At 36.5% G+C, this 19,972-nt stretch overlaps 1 protein-coding gene across 9 annotated transcripts in view; it reads left to right on the forward strand.

Annotated features, from left to right (window-relative positions):
• Nucleotides 1-19,972, forward strand: part of utrn (utrophin) — a 181,236-nt gene that overhangs the window by 143,872 nt on the left and 17,392 nt on the right. For 6 of the 9 annotated variants that reach the window (XM_028040704.1, XM_028040702.1, XM_028040708.1 and 3 more), the window contains 6 exons: nt 1,320-1,486; nt 4,084-4,195; nt 9,131-9,267; nt 12,714-12,752; nt 13,260-13,325; nt 17,957-18,022. In XM_028040704.1, coding sequence (XP_027896505.1) covers nt 1,320-1,486; nt 4,084-4,195; nt 9,131-9,267; nt 12,714-12,752; nt 13,260-13,325; nt 17,957-18,022 — 587 coding nt within the window. The remainder of the gene's footprint in view (nt 1-1,319; nt 1,487-4,083; nt 4,196-9,130; nt 9,268-12,713; nt 12,753-13,259; nt 13,326-17,956; nt 18,023-19,972) is intronic. The other 3 variants (XM_028040705.1, XM_028040706.1, XM_028040707.1) reach the window with 2 other exon arrangements.

The following is a 19,972-nucleotide window of genomic DNA, read 5'->3' on the forward strand; positions in this document are numbered from 1 at the left end:
TGACAATCTGAGATGTCAGCCAGCTGAAGAATATATCTGAGGTAATCTTCTCTCTTAATCCGAGGGCAAAAGTCTCCTTCACGTAACCAGAACCAATGACACCGTAATATTCATCCACAGGTTGCACATGTTTTCTTCCAGGCAATTTCTAACAATCCTTAACGGACATTAACTCTATTCATCTTAGAATCTTCATCCCAGACTATTTTATATAAGATTTCATAAATGTATGTTATTAAATGTCAAATTGTCTTGTTTATATCTACAATAACTAATAGAAAATTTTATTTCACACAAGTTATTTTTAGTAGCAGCATTAATAATAAAGGATAGAGAAATGGAAAGAGAGTGGTGTATGTACAACTATATAAACAACTATATAGTTGTTTATGTTATGAAGCATTTTTAAATTGACTATCTCCATTCTCTGTTTGAATATTTATTTAGTATATTAATCTTAGGACTTCTTTAGCTTTGTGTAATAGCATGAATGTATTTGTAGACGTATACGCTAATAAAGCCAAGATGCTGTGTAGACTGTCACACAATGAGCTTTTTAGATGGATCAAGCGAACAGGAACATCCTGTTGCTTTTTGATAAGTCACTCCTCTTATTACCGGTGTATTCTGCCCTTTGCCTCCTTCGCTGCCCTTTATGTGAGTCAGGGATGATGGAAAGGTTGTCTTTGATTTTTGTAGAGGTAATGGCAACCATGTCAAAGCTGCTATATTGTCTAATAGGCTCATTATTACATCCTGTTAAAAATATTTTGCTGACACTGCTGTGACAGGGAGTGCTTGCCAGTAGGCAAAAGACATGATTTAAATTTCAGTTTAAAGCATTTATAAACAGACAATAGAAAAAGAAATCCTGATTCTTTAAACAGGTCAAGGTTGGTAATGCGTTTAAGAGCAGGTGGTTGGGGATTTTTAATGATCAGGCCATCATTACTAAAAACGCAGCTACAGGATTAGTATGGGGATGTTAACATCAATCAATGTTTATTGTAAGAACAATTAGAAGCTCATAAAACTTATTCAGTCTTGTTGAAGACTCAGCCATAGCAGGGACTGTGATTTTTCATTCTAATATATATATGGTCATCTTAAATTTGTCTGCATGTTTATTAGGAGGTTAGTACAGGGTTACAGCATTTACTAGATGTACTTGATTGTATCATGCTGCAAAGTGCCGTTACAGTTCATCACCTCGCTTTGTCGAAATTTTATAGAAACCATAAACCTCATATGGTTGATAAACTTTTGCTTTATGGGTTTCCAGCTCCTTATTCCTTGCCACATGTCGTTTTTATGAACAGGTAAACAACAAGGTGGAGCTGGAGCCTCGGCAGTTTGTGGACTGGATGCGGCTGGAGCCTCAGTCTATGGTCTGGCTTCCCGTCCTGCACAGGGTGGCTGCTGCAGAGACGGCCAAACATCAGGCCAAGTGTAACATCTGCAAAGAGTGTCCTATTGTGGGCTTCAGGTAAAAACACTCACATTCTCATGTTCATTTGTGTAAAATTGTAAAGCAAAATTGTGTGACAGGTGATTAAGTCTGCAGCTTGTAATGAGGTCTCGTACCCATCATATGACATTCTTGTGGGTTGTTCACTCTTGAACAAAAAGGGCAGATCTGCTCCGGAGGGCAGACATTTATCTAAATGTCAGCAGCTGATATACTACTGAGTAAATACCACCAGTAGGTTTGTAATGAAGCACGCACACATGCCTAAAAAAATAAACAGCGTCCACCAACAAACAAATAAAACATTTCTGTTTCCTCAAAGTTTACATGGAGCCTTTAAAACTCTTAACAAGCCTCCGAATGTTTCCATAGCTGCAAAGGTTTCAGCTTGTCTGATAAATTACTCTCACACTGGTAAATAAAGATCAACCATTTTGGTGAGCTGATGGAAGAAATCCAAGTCTGCTCGATCTAGCCAAAAGGGAAAGAGTTTCGTCATGCCTGAAGTCGCGCAGAGTGGCTGAATTGTCCTCTGGAGATCCATTGCTTTGCAAGCAGAAAGAGAAACACATCCAGACATTTGATGAAGCACACATCTTCCAAGTTCTGTCATTGATCGATGAGCGCGAGCGTTGGTGGGCAGGAAAGGCAGATAGCAAAAATGAAAAAGGAAGGAAAATGCATAGCAGGCGTTTTGTGAGGTCTGAAGACATCACACCAAGAAAATTAGGTTCTTTTTGAAGGCTGCAACTTTTTTAATGAGATTAAGTAAAATGTGTCATTATGTGTGTATTAACTTATTCAGATTGGATGAAATATTTTCTGTAACTGGATTTAGGAAGAGTGAACTCTAAATTAGTTTATATTAAATGTTTGTATTTCCTTTGCAGGACAAAAAGTTTTATTGCACATCTATAATTCTGTTTTATCAGGTTGCTTTAAGGCAATGATTACTTATTAAAGGACTTTTAAAGAATACTTCAAAATGACTTAGTCAATTGCAGAAACTAACTTATCCTAGGGCATTAGAATGTGCGTCATCCATCATGTCTGTATTTGATAAATGCATCTCATGTCTTTAATATTACTTATATTTGCTTTTTTCTTTCCAAATATTGCCTAATATGATAAATTTATGCCAAACAAATTTGACTATAAAATAATGAAAACATATATATTCTTGAGGTAAAGACTACATTATTGAAAAACAAAATTGCAGTTGTTTTTGATTAAACTAAATTTAAAAAAATAAATTACACTTTGTTAATTAAAAATAGTTTATACATTCTCACATTCTCCATAAAAAACATTTGAATATTAAGCAACAAGCTAATATAATCACCACGTTTGAGATTAAGTTGTAAAAATAAATTGATGAATAAGAAATGTGAGGATAAAAGTTTGATAGAAATCAGTAATTAGCTAGGTTGTCCAATTATTTAAATTTTCATACTTACATTCATTATCATAACATTTTCATCCACTTTGATATAGACAGCACCTATAGGCAGAATGTCAAAGTCAAAAATTTATATATATTTTTTCTTGTTCATAAAGAAAGATCTCTTCAGGTACTTTTGTACAAAATTATTGTACTTTATTGGTCCTGTTGAAATGATGCTTCTTATCAAGGACACATGAATACTGACTTTCACTTTCCAGTGTTTCCTCTATGTTATTGTTAGATAGAAACTCTGATGGTTGAAAGTCAAGCGAAGGAGCATTTGGCCTCCAGTGTGTCACTATAATCACCAGTAATGGCATTAGTTTGGTTTGGATTGCTTCAGATGGTAGCTTAAACTACTCCTAATCTGTGGTGATGCTTTCTTCATTTAATTAATCTCACCTTGGAGTGAAGCAGGTGCCATGGTAGTCCTGTAGGAATGAATCTACTGTTACCACCACTGTTACCCACCTCAAACTTGTGTTAAAGTAATGCAACATGTAATTTTCTGAAGTACTTCTCAAATGTTTGTGGGTTTCCTCTTAAAAGAGCAGTGAACGTTGATTTCATAATTAGCCAGAATTGTTGGGTATCTAAACTAATTAATTCAGGGCCACCTCATCACCTCCTGAATGAAGGTGACTTAACGCCCTCTCCTCATAGTAATATGCTTCCTGTCAGGATGTAATGGTGTATTTGACTTGGCGCAGTTGTGTGCACTGTTGCATCCTTTGATATATAGCTCTCTTTTGTAGCTCATCAGTCAGCTAACCTTGGGGAAGCTGGAGAGGGGAGAAAGATAAAAGACTTAAGCTATTATGTCTGAATGGCTCCTGTCTCAATTTAGCTGCTAAATGGCACACTTGCTACAGCTGCTGCTGACGACAGCAACCCCAAAGCTGTTGTCAGATTGTTGTTTGTGTGGAAATCCAGCAGTCTGTCATTCTGTCTGCATATAGTTTTTGTGCGTCTACGAACATGTGGTTGACGGAGTGACAGTGGGGATCGACAGCTCTCCAGATGACGAGTCGTGTTGTAGGGCAAGAGTATCTGCTCACTTGTGCGCTCGCAGAACAACAGACCCAGAGGATGTTAAAGTGACATTTCATGACAGTACATCCTAACCCAACTTTCCTCACTTTTCCCCCCACTTCTCTCCGTTTCTACGTAGGTATCGCAGTTTGAAGCATTTCAACTACGACGTGTGTCAGAGCTGCTTCTTTTCTGGGCGTACTGCCAAGGGCCACAAGCTCAACTACCCCATGGTTGAATACTGCACGCCGGTGAGAAAGCAACACACACTTAGCCTGACTCATATGTGTCTGCACGCTTTCCTCGCTAGCTTATGTCATATCTCCTTCCCACACACTCACACACTCCAATTAACCATTAAATGAATCCAGTCAAATTCACACTTTTTAGTGTCTGATAACCTACTCGCCCATCTTAATGTCAAATTAGACGCAGTCTTTCAACCAATGAATATTAATCCTCTTATTACATAAAGAGACTCCTGAATTATCACCACATTTTTAGCCATATCCAATGGTAATTCATGTAATATTCAACACTTGCTGTTACCTCATTTCCTTGCCATGATTAAGTTTCCTCTTTGACAAGTTTAAGTTTTTATTAAGTATCCACTCCTCTCAAAGCTTTCTGCTTTGGCTGAAACAATGTTCAGTCCAGTGGGAAGTCTGTGAAAATGTTTTTAGAACTTGGCTGGAAGTGTTTTCCTCCAACCACAAAACAGCCTCAGCCATAGTGGGAAAACACAAAAGCTGTTGGCTCACAGTCAGCGTTCCGGTTCATCCCAAAGGTGTTGGAAGTGTTTTGTGCAGACAGGGAAACCAATTTCTTGTTATACTTCTCACTTCTGCATTGGGACATTGTCTTGTAGGAAAGAAAGGCATTCTTTTCTCAACAAAGCCCAATTGGCTTGTTTCTCCTCTTGCACTAATTTAGATTATTTATTTCCAATATCATTCTGTGGTTCGTCCTGAAACAAATAATCTTTAATTATTTTTAAATAGACCAATAAAAAAGTGTTTGATTTGGATATCCATACCTATAGAAATTTGTAGGATTTTCCTATGAAAAATTGTTTTGCTCACTTTTTAAAATCAAAATTCTTGGGAGCAAATATATTTGCCAGTTTTTTCACGCTTCCTCTAAACCTACTAACAACTTGTGCCACCCTTGGAGGTACTGACTGATTAAATATTTGGGATAACTGGGAAAGAGTCTCTGTCATTGTGTCCAAATTTTTTTCCTATTATTCTTTCCAGATTTGATTTATTTCAATCACATTTGAGAGTTTTCAAGTATGAATGTTTGACTGCATCTCAACCAGATGTGAGTTTGGACTTTTTGACTAAGCCACGCCAAAACCTTTATTTCGTGATTTTATTTTTTTCTTTCTTTATTCTTGAGCCATTTGGATGTGCTATTTTTCTGTATCTGCTGAACTTTCCTTCGATGTTTAAACTTGGAAAGTGTGTGTTAAAACTCTCACTAGTTTTTTCTAGTTTTCATACTTATTTGCTGCCATGTAAGCAGCAAATAAGTCACTTCTTGTTATTAATACATGCTGACATGTTTCAGCTTGTCCCTACAGCAAACATTCAGAGTAGAGGAATATTGTTTAATATTCAAGAATTTTACTTCAGTGCAGCAAAGTGAGTACGGTTTGTGTGAGAAACTAGAAATAAAACATTCTCATTTTCAAATTTTACATTACTTTTACAGGTCACTGCTTTTCAAAATCACCCAGATTATTTCAGTAACTGAAGTCTGCATTCATAATACATCAATCAGTATTCCACATTTTCTTTTAAATCTCCAAATTTGATTAATGATGACTTTGATGGAGCAGCTTTAATGGCAAGGATACTGACAGGAGAAAAAGGAAAATTATTCATATTTAGCAGGCACACAGTGTCAAATTATCGAAATTGTTTTTACATTATCTGTTTGTAGTTACGTGATTAATTTATTGCTCATGAGTTTAGTAGCTATCAGCTCAGTTTGAAGGAAAAATGAATGCAATATACAAATAAGATTTACCCTTCACTTTTCTGCATTTGTCAGCAATGTAGCTTAAATTCTGAGTGGGTATTGTAATAATTGTTGTCTTTCAGTTGCATATGATGAGTTTCTTTGCTTGGGGGAAGAAAATTGTGTTCTTGACTTCTCTCAAATTTTCTGCCATGTCTTTGCAAATGCCCTGTGACTATCTGCAGAGACCAGCTACACTGTTAGAAGCAGAGCAAGGACAGATCTCAAACCGACTCTGAGCGTGGCGCTGAACAACCAGCGCAGCTGTAAAAGATTGACTTTGTTTGGCAGAACTTTGCTGATAAGAATGAAATGATGGCACATTGTGCCATCTGTGCGGCACAGATGTGGTCCGTTTGGGAGGAAAGCGATATCTGGGATAGCATGCTGGACAATGCCTGAGAAAAAAATTATCCAGAAAGATCACAGACTAATGGGGTATCTGAACCTAACAGCAACAATGCTGATTTTTATTCTATTTGCTTGCTAGTAAGCAGCCACAACTTTTCACCTTCTGAAACTGTTTTGACTGCAGGAGGCTGGCTGAAGGCTTTTCAGCATAAACAACTTTCAAAATTAATTATGAAACAATGAATGGAACCAAATGTATTCAAATAGTGAAAAGCAGCTGGTTTGTGCTCTCTATATTTTAGCAAGCAAGTTTTGTTTATGTAGTTTACAAAGTCTGCACTTAAAGAGTGAAACGTATTTAAGAAGGCAAAGAGAAAATACAACGATATGTATGATTGGAAACCAAGAAAATATAACATCTAAAAGGATCTTATATAAAGGCCTGTTTTCACAAAATTGTTTTGCAGCTGAAATAACGTCCTAACACACACAGATCGATGTTGGGTTGGTTGTAGGAACAAAAGCAGAGGAACCTTGAAAGGTGTTTACTTTCGATTAGAAGCTGTGAAAGTTGAACATGAAGCTCGCTCATCAAGCTTGACCCAGATTTATTGATCCTTTAGGTGATGGAGACTGGGGAAAAACACGTTGGACTGAAAAATGTAATTTCTATGAGAGCGCGCAAAAACAGAATCAACTCACTTCTTCATTTCAAATGTCACAATTCACCACAACTTTATTAAACAGTTGTGATATTTTTACTGTATTTTACCCTGAAAATGTCAATATAATATATAATCACATTTGTTCATGTCAAGCTTCTCACGTTTCCATTGAATCATACACCGTGTCTGACAAACTTGGACTGTTAAATTGACTTTAGCTGGATTCTGTGCAGCTGCTGAATACCATTTATCCTCATATTTGTCCTATTGTTTATTTTATAGCTGTAATATTGCCTTTCATTAGTTTATAAATTTTGTGCTGGAGAAAATGTCCTAGTTTTAATTTGTTTTGTCTCTCACTTTAAGCTTTTACCTTTCCTAAGGGGCTGTGTTGTTGTAGTTCAAATTCTACAGCTAATATGTCTGCTGTCATTTTGGAGGATTTATATTTGTTGAAGTGTTGCAAACAAATTCCCATGGGGAACATATTAGGGATTATAACACCCACTATATTACTCTGACTTGTTGATTTATTTCCGCTGGGCTCTCTTTGCAGCTCTTGTGCTGCATTTTTCACTTACAGTTCTTTTCAGAACTATTCAAAGTCCTTAAATTTCTCCATTTTTTTGTGACATTGAAAACCACAAACAGTAATATACTAGGATTTTTGTGACAGACAAAGACAAAGTATTAGGTAATGTTTAAAGGGGAGAGAATGATGATGCATGGGTTTAAATCATCACATTCCTAAAATAGTGGCATCAGTCATTTTCTCCCAAAAGTGATTTTTTTCTTGCCTCAATCATCTTTTGACAAAAAATTACTTAGGCCAATACATTCGGAGGAAGGCAAATACATTTTGCATTTATGCATTTGGTTTCAGCTTTCTTTTATTGATTCTTTATTAAACAATCTTGGGCTGCACATTTTTTGGGGTTGTGTCTGCCAGCTTTGGATGGCTGAATTTTTTCGTATATCCTGTTTTTGTACTTCTGGCTGTTTGTTTAGAGTGTTGCTCTTCTGGAAGGTAAACCTCCTCCCCAGGCTCAGTACTAGTCCAGTCTTTGACATGTTTTCTTCAATTATATGTAAATCTTTTATAATTGATGTAGTTTATTCAAGGTAATGGGTAGTCTTGGTTTTCCTGCACACATGGCATTTTCCATATGGACCAAAAATTTGATGTTGGCCTTGTATGACGAGAGCATCTTCTTACACGCCTCTTATGTGGCTTATGGCAAATTGGTAATGGAGATATTTATGGTTTTCTTCTTGCTATTCTGTCTTAAAGTCCAGATTTGTGACATGTATGCATGCTAGTTTCTTCAACCCGAGTTGCAGAGTTCCTATGGCCTGCTTCTGTCCTCACAGAACCTCTGTATTTGAATTACAACCAAGCAAACAAATGGACTTTATTTTCCACTTGGTTACACTTATTTAAGTTGGGGTTATCAGAGCAAAAGAGGTTGAACACACAAGAGTGCAATCCTTTTCAGATTTTTTTGATAAAAAAAAACATTTATCTTTTTTCTTCTACTTCACAATTACATAGATAAAATAAAATAAAAATTTAATTTAAGTTTGTGGTTATGTGACAAATTGTGAAAATGTTCAAGGCATGTCAACACTTTAGCTAGACAGTGTATAAGTTGATAAGAATATGGGCCTATTAGGCTTCCAATATCTAAGATGGCATGTCGGCAAAGTCACAGGAGAGATTTAATGAAGCACTGGCTTTTTTCGTGCAGCTGCTCTGTACGTGCTGGTGATTTGTTCAAGCTACCGTCTTAAGTTGTGTGGATTAGCCTGTAAGCCATGTGAGCTTTAACAAGCCTGTTACACATATCCGTCATCTGTTGAAGCTGTTTTTTTATTTTTGGCCTGGATGTGTGTGAATGTCTGTGTGTTTGTATAAATCCCTTGGAAAGGGATTTTACTCTCCCTCTGGTCAGGCTGTTGTGCTAATTTGTTGTTTGCTTGCGTGGCTGAAATTGCTTCTGCAGGAGAAACACCTTTGCTTGCTGTCTAATTAACAGACTAATTTACTTCCACAGAAATGCTGATCTTGATTACATGTTCACAAGAGACTGTGGAAATGCTTTATCCATACAAGAAACACTCTGCATTCTTTATTCCCTGTTACAGACAACATCAGGCGAGGACATGAGAGATTTCACCAAAGTGCTGAAGAACAAATTCCGATCGAAAAAGTACTTTGCCAAGCATCCGCGGCTGGGTTACCTGCCAGTCCAGACAGTCTTAGAGGGAGACAACATGGAGACGTAAGTGACTCTGATGTTTCAGTTTAGCTTGAGTATAAATTGCTAAACATGAAGTGAATATAGAGATGAGGTTCCTCCTGTTACCCAATCACTGATAATTATAAGCCGATTGGACTTTTTATCCAATCGGCTTATAAGACTTTAGAATAGCTCTAAAGTCTTTCACCCTATAAGATGTTTGTGATGTGCTGATAATGTCAAAACATGGCAAATTCAGTGTTAGACAAGATGGAATAACATGCACTCCATGTTAAAAAGACAAAATCCCCCAAAAGTAGCAGGTCTGCAGAACAAAAAAACAGTGTTGTATTGTGGATATATGGTTCTGAAGTAGATAATATTTCTGCTACATCCACCACAATATTGGTAGCTTTATTTCTTTTCTGCCAAGCTTTGTAAATCCTTCTGGAAAACTGTTTAACTTGAGCCATATTAGGCAAATGCCCGGACTGCACATCTCATCTCATCTCATTTTATCCATCTTTGCTACAGAACTCAAATGATTTTTCTCTTTAGTCGCTCAGTATCATTGTGGGAAATGCCATTATGTGTTCCCTCCTCCTGTTTATTTTTCACTGTTCCTTTGTTAGTTTTGCAACATGTTCAGCTGCATCTCGGCTCCCAGGATGACTCACATGTAGATGTACAAAAGCGGTCTCATAACTTAAAGTTGCCCACAGTTACCACTTAGATGGATTGCACTTACCATCCTTATTCGTCCTCCTCCTCACCTCCCACCTTACTTGGTTCACTTCCTAACCCTCAGCACAGTGAAATGACTCCTACCGAGCTTTTTCCTTGATAAATGTCCTTAAAGGGGAAAACATATTTTTGAAAGGGATCTTTTTTTAAAAAGCAGCAGAAGGGAGTGGAGAGTGGATTTATTGATCATTTTACAGTTTCTTTCACTACATTTGGTCTCAAGTGAACACTACACTATCAAGACTGTGAACACAGTAATCTTATATTTAGACTGTCTGAAAAGGAAATAACCTCACTGTACGTAATCCTACCTTTGAAATCATAGTCCTTTACTGTTATTGTTGTAAGCTACACTAGATCGTTTCAATAAAAATAGGCTTGATATTTTCAGTTACTCTAAACTTGTATATTCCTTGTATTGTGACAAGAGTTACAAGAATTTTCAAATGTTTGTATTGATGTAGTGTCAGAAGAGAAAACAAGATTAGGTTTTGAATAATTACCCTCCCTAAAACTCCTAGCCTCTCTCTTCTTTACTTTCTCTGGGTTTTTTTTTATTCCACCCACTCTGTTTTTCTTCCCGAGAGAGAGCAAAACACCACCTACTCTCACCTCTCTACTGTTTTTTGCTTCATGTCACACCAGATGGGATTTTGGATTTGTCACAGCTATATTTGATAATTTGAAAGAACCAAGCTGTTTTTTTTGTTTGTTTTTTTGGGGTTTTTTTTTAACCTTTTTACTATTCACCCTTCATGACATGATTCAGACGTTTGCAAAGGCGTTGATGGGTTTGAAGATTAATTTATAAATTGCTGGTTGAAAGTATTAATGTTCTCAATAGCGGCACTACTGCTGCACAGAAAGTAGTTATTTTATTTCATATTTAATTTTAAAATCTGTTTGATAAAACCTAAGTTGTAATTTACATAACACAGCTTGAGTTAAACAGTAAATTTAATTCTTAGATTTGCTTGAAAATTCATAAACATTTAAACCCTATGAAAACATTTTGCAGATTATTAATCTATCTCACAACAGACGCTCTTTTTGATATTCAGGTAAGTGGATATTTTGTGGTTCATCTTCCCAGGTTATGACTTTAATTTAATTTCCTTTTTTTACTTTCAGCATTTGTTGCTTTCAATAAGTTAACACTAGCAAACATGGCTTAGCAAAATAAAGAGTAGGGATATTACATTTAAATTTTCTCATTATATTTGCTGTTATTTGCTTTCATTGCTTTTAGTTCCTCTTAAGAGGAATTCATTTAAAGATGTATCTGTCAGTAAGCGACTGGTTCATATATTTGCTGAATTTTCGTTCCAGCCCTCTAGCTGTCTCTCTCAATCCGACAGGTTGAGGTGTCAGCATGCACAGATGGTTTTTTTACCGCTGACAAAAAACGAGGGAGAGAGAACGCAGAAAAAAAAAACAGTGCCAACAGTGACAAAATGACTACCACATCACGATGGACCAAATTGATTCTTTTGGAAGCTGTTCAGGGCATTCACCTTGAAGGAAAAAAAAACCCTGAGACAAAACAGGAAAGCACATGTTGTGCAGATATGACAAATGCATAAGGTGATGAAAAAAGACATGGGCTCTTTTAGTAGTTTTTTGCTTTTTCAAAGTCAGCATTTTCATATTTTTTCAAAAGTAGCTGGAGGAAAACGACAACCAAAGAGCTTCCTAAGTGCTGCCAAGGCGATGGAGTTATTATCCACACACTCCTCTTAGAAAGCTTTAAATTTTTGACTTAAAGTTTCTTACTAAACAAAACATTTTTGATCTTGAATAAAAATCTTAGTGTCCCTCATTCTGATTATATTCATTCATCTGTTTGACTGCAAACCTGTTCTGTTCAGATGTTTAGCAGACTCCATAATGACAGCAAAAACTCCTGCCTTCATTGTGAACCTTTCCTTCAATGTAAAAGTGAAGAAAGATGCCACATAACGCATTTCAAGCATCTTCAAGTGAAAGCAAATTGTTCCTGTCAAAGTACTCATACTTTCGAAAGGCCAACTCGATGTCCTGATCTTAAGACATGAGCACACAGAGTTTCTGTGCTGCCTTCTTCAGAAGCTGCCTTCTTCCAATCTCAATATTTTCCTCACTCCCATTTCTCTGCTTTCTGCTCTATCTTCTGATATCCTGAATTCAACTTGCAAATAAACAAATCACTGCTCATTTTTACTGAATATTGCTTGTGCTACTGCAGAGGGAAAAACACTAAACATAAAATAAAATAAACCACCAGTTGGCTTCCTCTGGGAGAGGAAAACATGTTTTATTGAATTTTTTTTTTATCTTCTGAGTTTATATCCCTGTATTAAAGTAGAAGAAGTTATGAGAGACTGGAAAGGTGAATGTCTAAAGACAGGTTTTTTCCTATTTTTACACAAGCATTCTTCAATTCTGGATTTTTGTACATTATTGTAAATGTGCAAAAGCTCAAATGTTTTTTTTTTATTGATGTCTTTTCTCATATGAAAGAGTTTGAAGTGTTTTTTGTGGTGTGTACATATATTCTTGATTGTATAACATCTCTTCCCCATATGCTGAGCCCAGCTGCTCAGCAACTAGATGCACATATATCGAGAGGAGTTTTTTTTTTCCTCCTTCTCTTCTTCCTCCATCTGCTGTGTTTTCTTTCTCAGACCCACTGAGTGATTTTGACCCTAAAACTGTTTTGTGGTGCCTTTACTCCCTCTCCCTCATTCCCTCGGTTTCTCTTACAGTCCCGTCACTCTCATCAGCATGTGTCCGGAGCAGTATGAGTGAGTATGAGCCACCAGTAACTACACCCCGTCTCCAGACTGGAATGCCTTTAAACAACACCTCCCTTTGGTCCTTTCACTCCTCACTCAGCACCTCATCCCCCACCACCGAAATCCTCAAATCACCTAAGTTTTCACTGCATGTTGCTTGACCGCCTGCTTTTCTGCCTGATCCACTGGTTGAACATCTGACTGAAAACAGGGGACGAAAAAAACTTGCGCCGTTTTCTCACTTTCCTCTTCTCGTTAAAGCAACCACCTAGAATACAGTGTCTCATCCCCGCCAGCCTGTCAAAAAGCATCCAAATGCTCCGTAGATCATCCCACTCTCATATTTCTCTCTCTGTACGATCATCTGATTTGTTTCTAGGTGAAGCTGTGTGGGGCCATTAGGTTGTGAGTGTGTGAATGCTTGTGTGTGTGCATGTGCTCGTGAGTTTCTGTTTTAACGAGGCCGTGTGAGCACGCCGAATCTCATCCATCTCCATTACTCCATTCATTTTCCAGGCTGTCCCAGACACCTCAGCTCTCTCACGACGACACCCACTCCAGGATAGAGCAGTATGCCAGCAGGTATGCTCTGCAATCTCCTGTCAACATCTCATCAATTCCAGTGGCACAGGGGGCCATGCAAATACTCACACGATTTGTAAGGCTGTGGAAAATGCCAATAGATGATAAACTAATCACCAAATGTCTCAAATTTAAAGATGAAACATTTTGAATATATTAGGAAGGAACAGCGTAGAGGTTTTTGTACAACTTTAAGGCACAAGAGAAGAAAACAGAAACTGCTTGACACATCAAAAGAATTTTGATGTGTCAAGAGACAAGGCTTTGGTCTTTAAATAAGTTGTTAGGGCAGTGGCAGTCATAGTTAGGAAAAGGCAAAATATGTGAAATCCTAAGCTTTATGAATTATGCTCACTGAAATATTGAAGGCATTCATATTCAATTTTTTGCCTTTTGGAAATTAGGTCTGTTTTTTTCTGTAATTTTTGACAAGGTACCCAAATCTTTGCATCCACCCGCTCTTAGAACTATTAATGTTGCACTGGAAACTGTTGAAATGTGGTGTTCTACTCAGTTATCTTTGAAAGATACTTGTTCCTATTTTGGTTGCACTGCCATTCAATCTGTAGTTTAAATACAAGCTATAAAGTAGGATATGGATATTGACTAAGGGCAGACATGAAAAAGTATTCATACCTAGGCCTGTCGCGATAAACGATAAATCGATTAATCGTACGATAAATTAAAACTATCAACGTCATTTCAATTATCGCCATTATCGTCTCTTCCGGCCTTTTCTCTTTCTGTTGATGACTGAATGAAAAAAGGCTCAACTCCGGTGCTCTCCACTGACCCTCCCTTCCTCATTTCCTTAGTGTAAAGCCCAGCAGCACAGGACACGATCTTACAGCTGTCGGCCGATTGTCGGCCCATTTTTAAAACCTGACAGACCAAACATTAGCCGACAGAAATCCTAGGTATAACGGTTCGATCGGGTTCGTTCCTGCCGTGTGGTGTCCAACAATGGGCACAAAATAATGGTTACAAGTTCAGTTAACTAATTTTAAAACCAGACATTAATCAATGCTTTACTACAATCTACCTGCAATGCATGTGGCTAGTGTCAGTCCTGACTGAATGAAAATCATTATAACCTATTTACGTCACGTTAACGAAGAACAGCTGAAAAGTTACCGGGTTTATCAACTGCAGTAACAATTTCGCTCCAACTCCTCCTCTTGTCATTTCTATATTCTTTGCATGTTGAATAAACATTAATGTTGTTTCCACATATCATCTCCAATGTCCGCTGGACTTCGGGTTGCGCCGTGTCAGCTGTTTGGGATTCCCCTCCGTAATTTCCCCTCAGAAAACACAGAGGAGAATCCGTGCTTTCTGATTGGCTGCCTGTCACATTCAACAGGTATAGTTAAAGCTCCCAGTCGGGAAAACCCCTGATTTGGATCGGAGCGGCAACGATGATCTACCATAACACACCACACAATCTTAGAAAGACCAACGTTTTAAGATTGTTATAAGGGGATAAATAGGAGCAAAAAATCATGTAGTGTGAACTATTGCATCAGGTAGTGGATGTGCCCATCTTCTCTATTTAAATCTAATTATTACTGAAGGGCAACATAATATACAGACTTCATAATCTGCCCTCTTTTGGTTGAATGCACGATTTATTTCCACTTTGGCTTTATGTTGTTTAGTTTTTATCAAGTACATTTTTTATTAATGGAGACTGAGAATCCATTTTGTTTTTGGTTGTTTTGTTTATTTTGTTTATCAGTTCCAGTGTTAAATATTCTCTTGAAAATAAAGTGTATCAATCTTTGGCAGGAAATCACATCATTATTACATCATTTCCATTAAATCAGTGTAAAAAGGTCTTCAGACAATATTATCGTTTATCGCAATAATTTTTTGAGACAATTAATCGCTCAGCAAAATTTGCTATCGTGACAGGCCTATTCATACCTAATTATCACCTAAACTCACAGATTGGGCAAGGAAAGCATAAATAAAATTCAGCCAAAAGACTCCTGACATCTGTAGGCAGCTGTAGAGATTCACATTCCAAGTATCTGTTGGTAGGTTGTGTAGTCCAGAAATCTGGTAATTATGGAAAAATGGCAAGAAAAAAGACATAGTGGAGAAAAGAAACATCAACAAACATCTCTTAACATGCGCTGAAAAACATATTCATATTTTTTTTTTAGCTTCAGTAAACAGTAGAATACAAATGAAAGATTTTGGAATACAATTTAGCTCTTTATTTGTCTTAAGATTTTATCTAAACCAATCTTAGGGCTCAACAAGGAAGATGGAAAGCTTGGTGACAAAAATCAAAAATGGATGTTTTTTGTTTTGAAACTCAAGAATTTAGTGAGCAGAGACAACAAAGCCAAGCAAATTGCTTCTAATCTGGAGATAAAAATTACCTTTTTACTTTGATTTATGTGCTAAAATTGTCTTTGAATTCTGATTTAAACACTTCAGTTTTCCATCAAAGAGCAGCTGAGCAGCTAATCACACCTTAACTTCGTGGAGCCATTGTTCCCTAAAACATACTTATTGCTATTATTTTAGAATAATATATTTGCTGGATTCATTATTGGTTGTTTTCAAACTAATTCATATCCAATTTAGCCTTTAGATGACTCTCTTTTTTTTTATCTTTGCTGGATTGAATCTTTGAGATGCAGAAAACAGTTTTGGTGCATATTGAGATGGAAACCATGCTGAGTTATGAGAAGTTTCAGTGGGTTTCAGTATTTTTCAAATATTTGTTATTAAATGTTGTTACATAACATTAATGTTGTATTTTAATAGGCTCCAAGGGGTCTACAATTTGCCCTTTGTGACTTCTGCTATTAGCAGTTTTTTCTTTAAGTATTTGTTTTAATCACTCATTTTTTAAAACAAGTAACTGAATCCAGTGGCCCTGCTCCTGTAACTCATTCAACAAGTAATTCTGCCAGGTCTTATTCCAGTTTTGCACTTGTCCTTTTTCATGTGGCAGGCTTATTAGCCAAACAGTTAAACATGTCCATTAATAAACATTGTCATAAAAAGGTATTTGCTCCTTTACAGATTCCTCCTGGTTTGACTTTTACCTCACTTACAACTTTTATGTAATGTAGAATATTTAAAATACCATGTTTTCATTTTTTAAACAGACAAAGTTATCTAAACTAATGCATCTCTCTTTGAAGAGTAATTTCCCCCTAAAACTAATAGTCAACTATTTACAATATTGGCACATTGGCAAGTCTAGACTTTAACTAGGACTTAGTCTTTGTGAGCAGGTGAGAGGTGGACTTCCCTGTGTACCTGAAGTAATTTTCCTGCTGTATAACTTAAGTTCACCTGATATACCTTACAAAATACCTTTGTCTCATCAGTCCACAAAAACTTGAACTATCTTTGTCTGATATTAAAATTTGTTTTATCTGAAATATTCAAGTATGACAAGAAAGCAACTAGATATAAATTCTTCTTTAGTACCAATAATTTGGTGGAATGTATTGTTGGTGTCTTCATGATTTATCCAAACAGACATCAACATTACTTTCTTCTCCTTTGTTTGCATCTTTTTAAATGTCAAATAATTTAAAAAATCTGTTGTATGCCGACCTCCAACTTAATCCGTGTCTTTGACTGATGGCATTCAGTTTTTTCTGCTGTGATCAGAGCAGCCTTCAGATGCCAGCTTCAAAGAAGCTTGCAGTAACCAACACGCACACACACACACGCCCACACCCCCCCCGCCCGTCACTATTAGAATCGTAGCCAAACTAATGTTCAGCTTCCTGGACACTGTGTTATCTGTAAGTTCAACATATTGAAAAGTTAAATCGGTAAACCATGACCCCTCAGATAAGTTAGATGAGTTTCTTATCTGTCCAAATCTGTTAACCCCTGAAGCGGGCAAGGATTATTTGTGTTAAAATAAAAGTCGGGGTGTACTTACAGGCAGAACTTTAATCATGAAGAGTCATCTGATGCAGCAGTGCTTTATCTGGTCTGAAACCTTTAATTGGCTACACACCATTAACCTTCGTTGGCTGTACTGCCATTAACAAAGACACATTTGAGCCCTGGGAATGATAAATTCAGATGACATATAGTCACTGCTGTTACACTGCTACGGTAGCTTGAACATACTGGTAAGATCTGAGATTTATCCCTCCTATGCATATTCTTTCATAGTTTATTTTAATCACTGAGGATTATACATGAATTACTTTACCCCTGATCACTGTGTTTTGTAGAGTTATTTTGCATGCAAGCTCTGTGAATTGACTTCATTAACATAACTGCTTTTGAGTGGATTTATGATTATGAAAACATAAATGTTTTTACCAAATCTATCTTCCCTCCCCACAGCCACATCTCTGCCATGCATAATCATCCACACATGCTGCTCACTGTTTGTGTCTCCATTTATGAAACCATACACATAAAATGTGCATGCACAAGCTGAGAAAATCTTTTTATATTTCTCTGTCAGTTTGTGTTCCCACTGACTTGACTGCACGTTTTACATTTTAACTGGTGTCCCACTGAGGTCTTGATGTCCTCGTTTGTCGACAGTGATGTTCTGTATTTTAATGATCTCCTAACAGCCTTTGAATGCTTTGGTTTTTAACTGTGGTTTGGGGTTTTTTTTTTTTCCTCAGGTTGGCTCAGATGGAGCGCTCCAATGGATCTCTGCCCACAGACAGCAGCTCAGCTACAGGAAGCATGTAAGTCATCATGCATAAGTCATTTTCAACTAATTTCACTGTTGGACTTGTTACTACAAAATATAATTTCCACTAACTGTAAAGTGGGGTGTTAAAGTTTTTTTTTTTTTCTAAATTGCATCTCATACATAATATTTCAATCAGAGTTCTCATTGAGTTTAAATTAATTGTATTTAGCCTGCAAGACCATTTTTGTTTTAATTTCAAATGAATGCTAAAAATTGTACTTGGTACCCTCTACTCTAATGCTAAACATAAATGATGTTCTCTATTATGAAAAATTGCCATGTACATTCCTGAATGACAGTTAGCCTCTACAGTGGAGGCATTAAATTAACTTCTTAAAAATGGGAAATCATTTGGGCATATTTGAAGAGCTTGAAAGCTCATGATTTAGCCACAAAAACAACAAGATTAAGTCGAGTTGTCTCCACGGTGAGCTCTGCATGCAGGGCTGAGCACTGAGTGTATGAGCGAGGAAATTAGTTATAACGCTTTCAGATTGTAAACACTATGTGATAGTGTAAGAAGTATGCTAAATACTGCAATACATCATGTCAATGTTCAGACTTTTTAAGCAAATGTATCTTAGAAACAATAACACAAATGTGAGCTTGTTTAAATTCATTCAAAAATTACACATTTTTAATATGACATGTTTTGGAAGCATGATAATTATGTTATGTTGTTGTAACATGTAGAGATTTGTTGTGTTTTTTCAAAGTTTTTAGTCCTACAGCCCAAAGTACTAATTTTCTTATCTTTTATTATTATTCGAATATTTGCCAATATTGTCACTACTACATGATTTTCTTTTAAGTCTGCAGCCCAAGTCATCAACACTAAATGTGTTCTTCAAAAGAGACAAAGATGGGTTTAAAAGAGCAAAAATCAAACGGAATAAAAGCTTTACAAATCCATGAAACTAATAATTAAACATCTGTGTTTTATTAAAGTTTTAGCAGTCAAATTCAAATATGTAAACATATATATTTAAAATTGTATTTATCTCTTGAAATCTAGTTTCTCAAATATGCATTTGTAGTTATATCAAAATACACATTTTTTTTTATACAAGTAATGTTGAAGCACTAAGTTCCTGATTATTGATGTAAACATGTTTGTGGAAATTGGCTCACAGGCAGACATTTTTGTAGATTGTCCTACGTTAATAGTGGAGCTCTTTTTATTTTGGGTTAAAGATTTTTTTGAATGGAAAAGGCAGTTTTATGTAGCTAACAGCTTACATCAAACTCACAAAAGTGTCCATCTGGAGAGCTGAAAGTTTTACATCATTATATGTTAAAAGACGGTGAATAGAATTGGGATTTCTACAACGGAAACTGTTTAAAAGAGGAAATATTTGCAGAAAGGCACTTGGGAAAATGTTTGAGACCTGTGAGAATCCTCAGTAAGGATAAAATGAAACATTTGGCTTTATTGTTTTCTAGATTGCATCCCTTGCTGATGCATCATGTGGATCACATCCTAGAGGGAATAGTTTCTTTGCAATAGAAAGTGCTCTGAAGACTTCTAATAGCTGTCCACTCATTGTTCTTCAGTGGATCGATGGGCAGAGAGAGAAAAGCAAGTAACATTTTTGGTGTGCAGGTGTCAATGGAAACTGAGAGGGATTTATATTCTTGTTTTGTAAGTTTGGTAATGTGGCACAGACACATTACCACTGCTCCCTTTTGTGCTGTGTAGTGTGGCATTTTCAGAAGCCGAAGCCATTAACAATCCCTTCTCATAAAAAGGAAAAGCGACAAACGACAGAACACAGTAGAGCATTAATGAGGTGAGGAAGATGAAGGTTTGATGAAGGGTAATAGCAGTAAGAAAGTGTATTTAAAACACCATTAATGGATGTGGCTGTTCTCCTATTGACTCTTAGAGATGTGCAAAAAACAAAGCACAATTATTCCTAGATTTGAACATTAAAATGATAAA

The sequence above is a fragment of the Xiphophorus couchianus genome, chromosome 15 (assembly GCF_001444195.1).
Source record: "Xiphophorus couchianus chromosome 15, X_couchianus-1.0, whole genome shotgun sequence".
Classification (NCBI taxonomy): domain Eukaryota; kingdom Metazoa; phylum Chordata; class Actinopteri; order Cyprinodontiformes; family Poeciliidae; genus Xiphophorus; species Xiphophorus couchianus.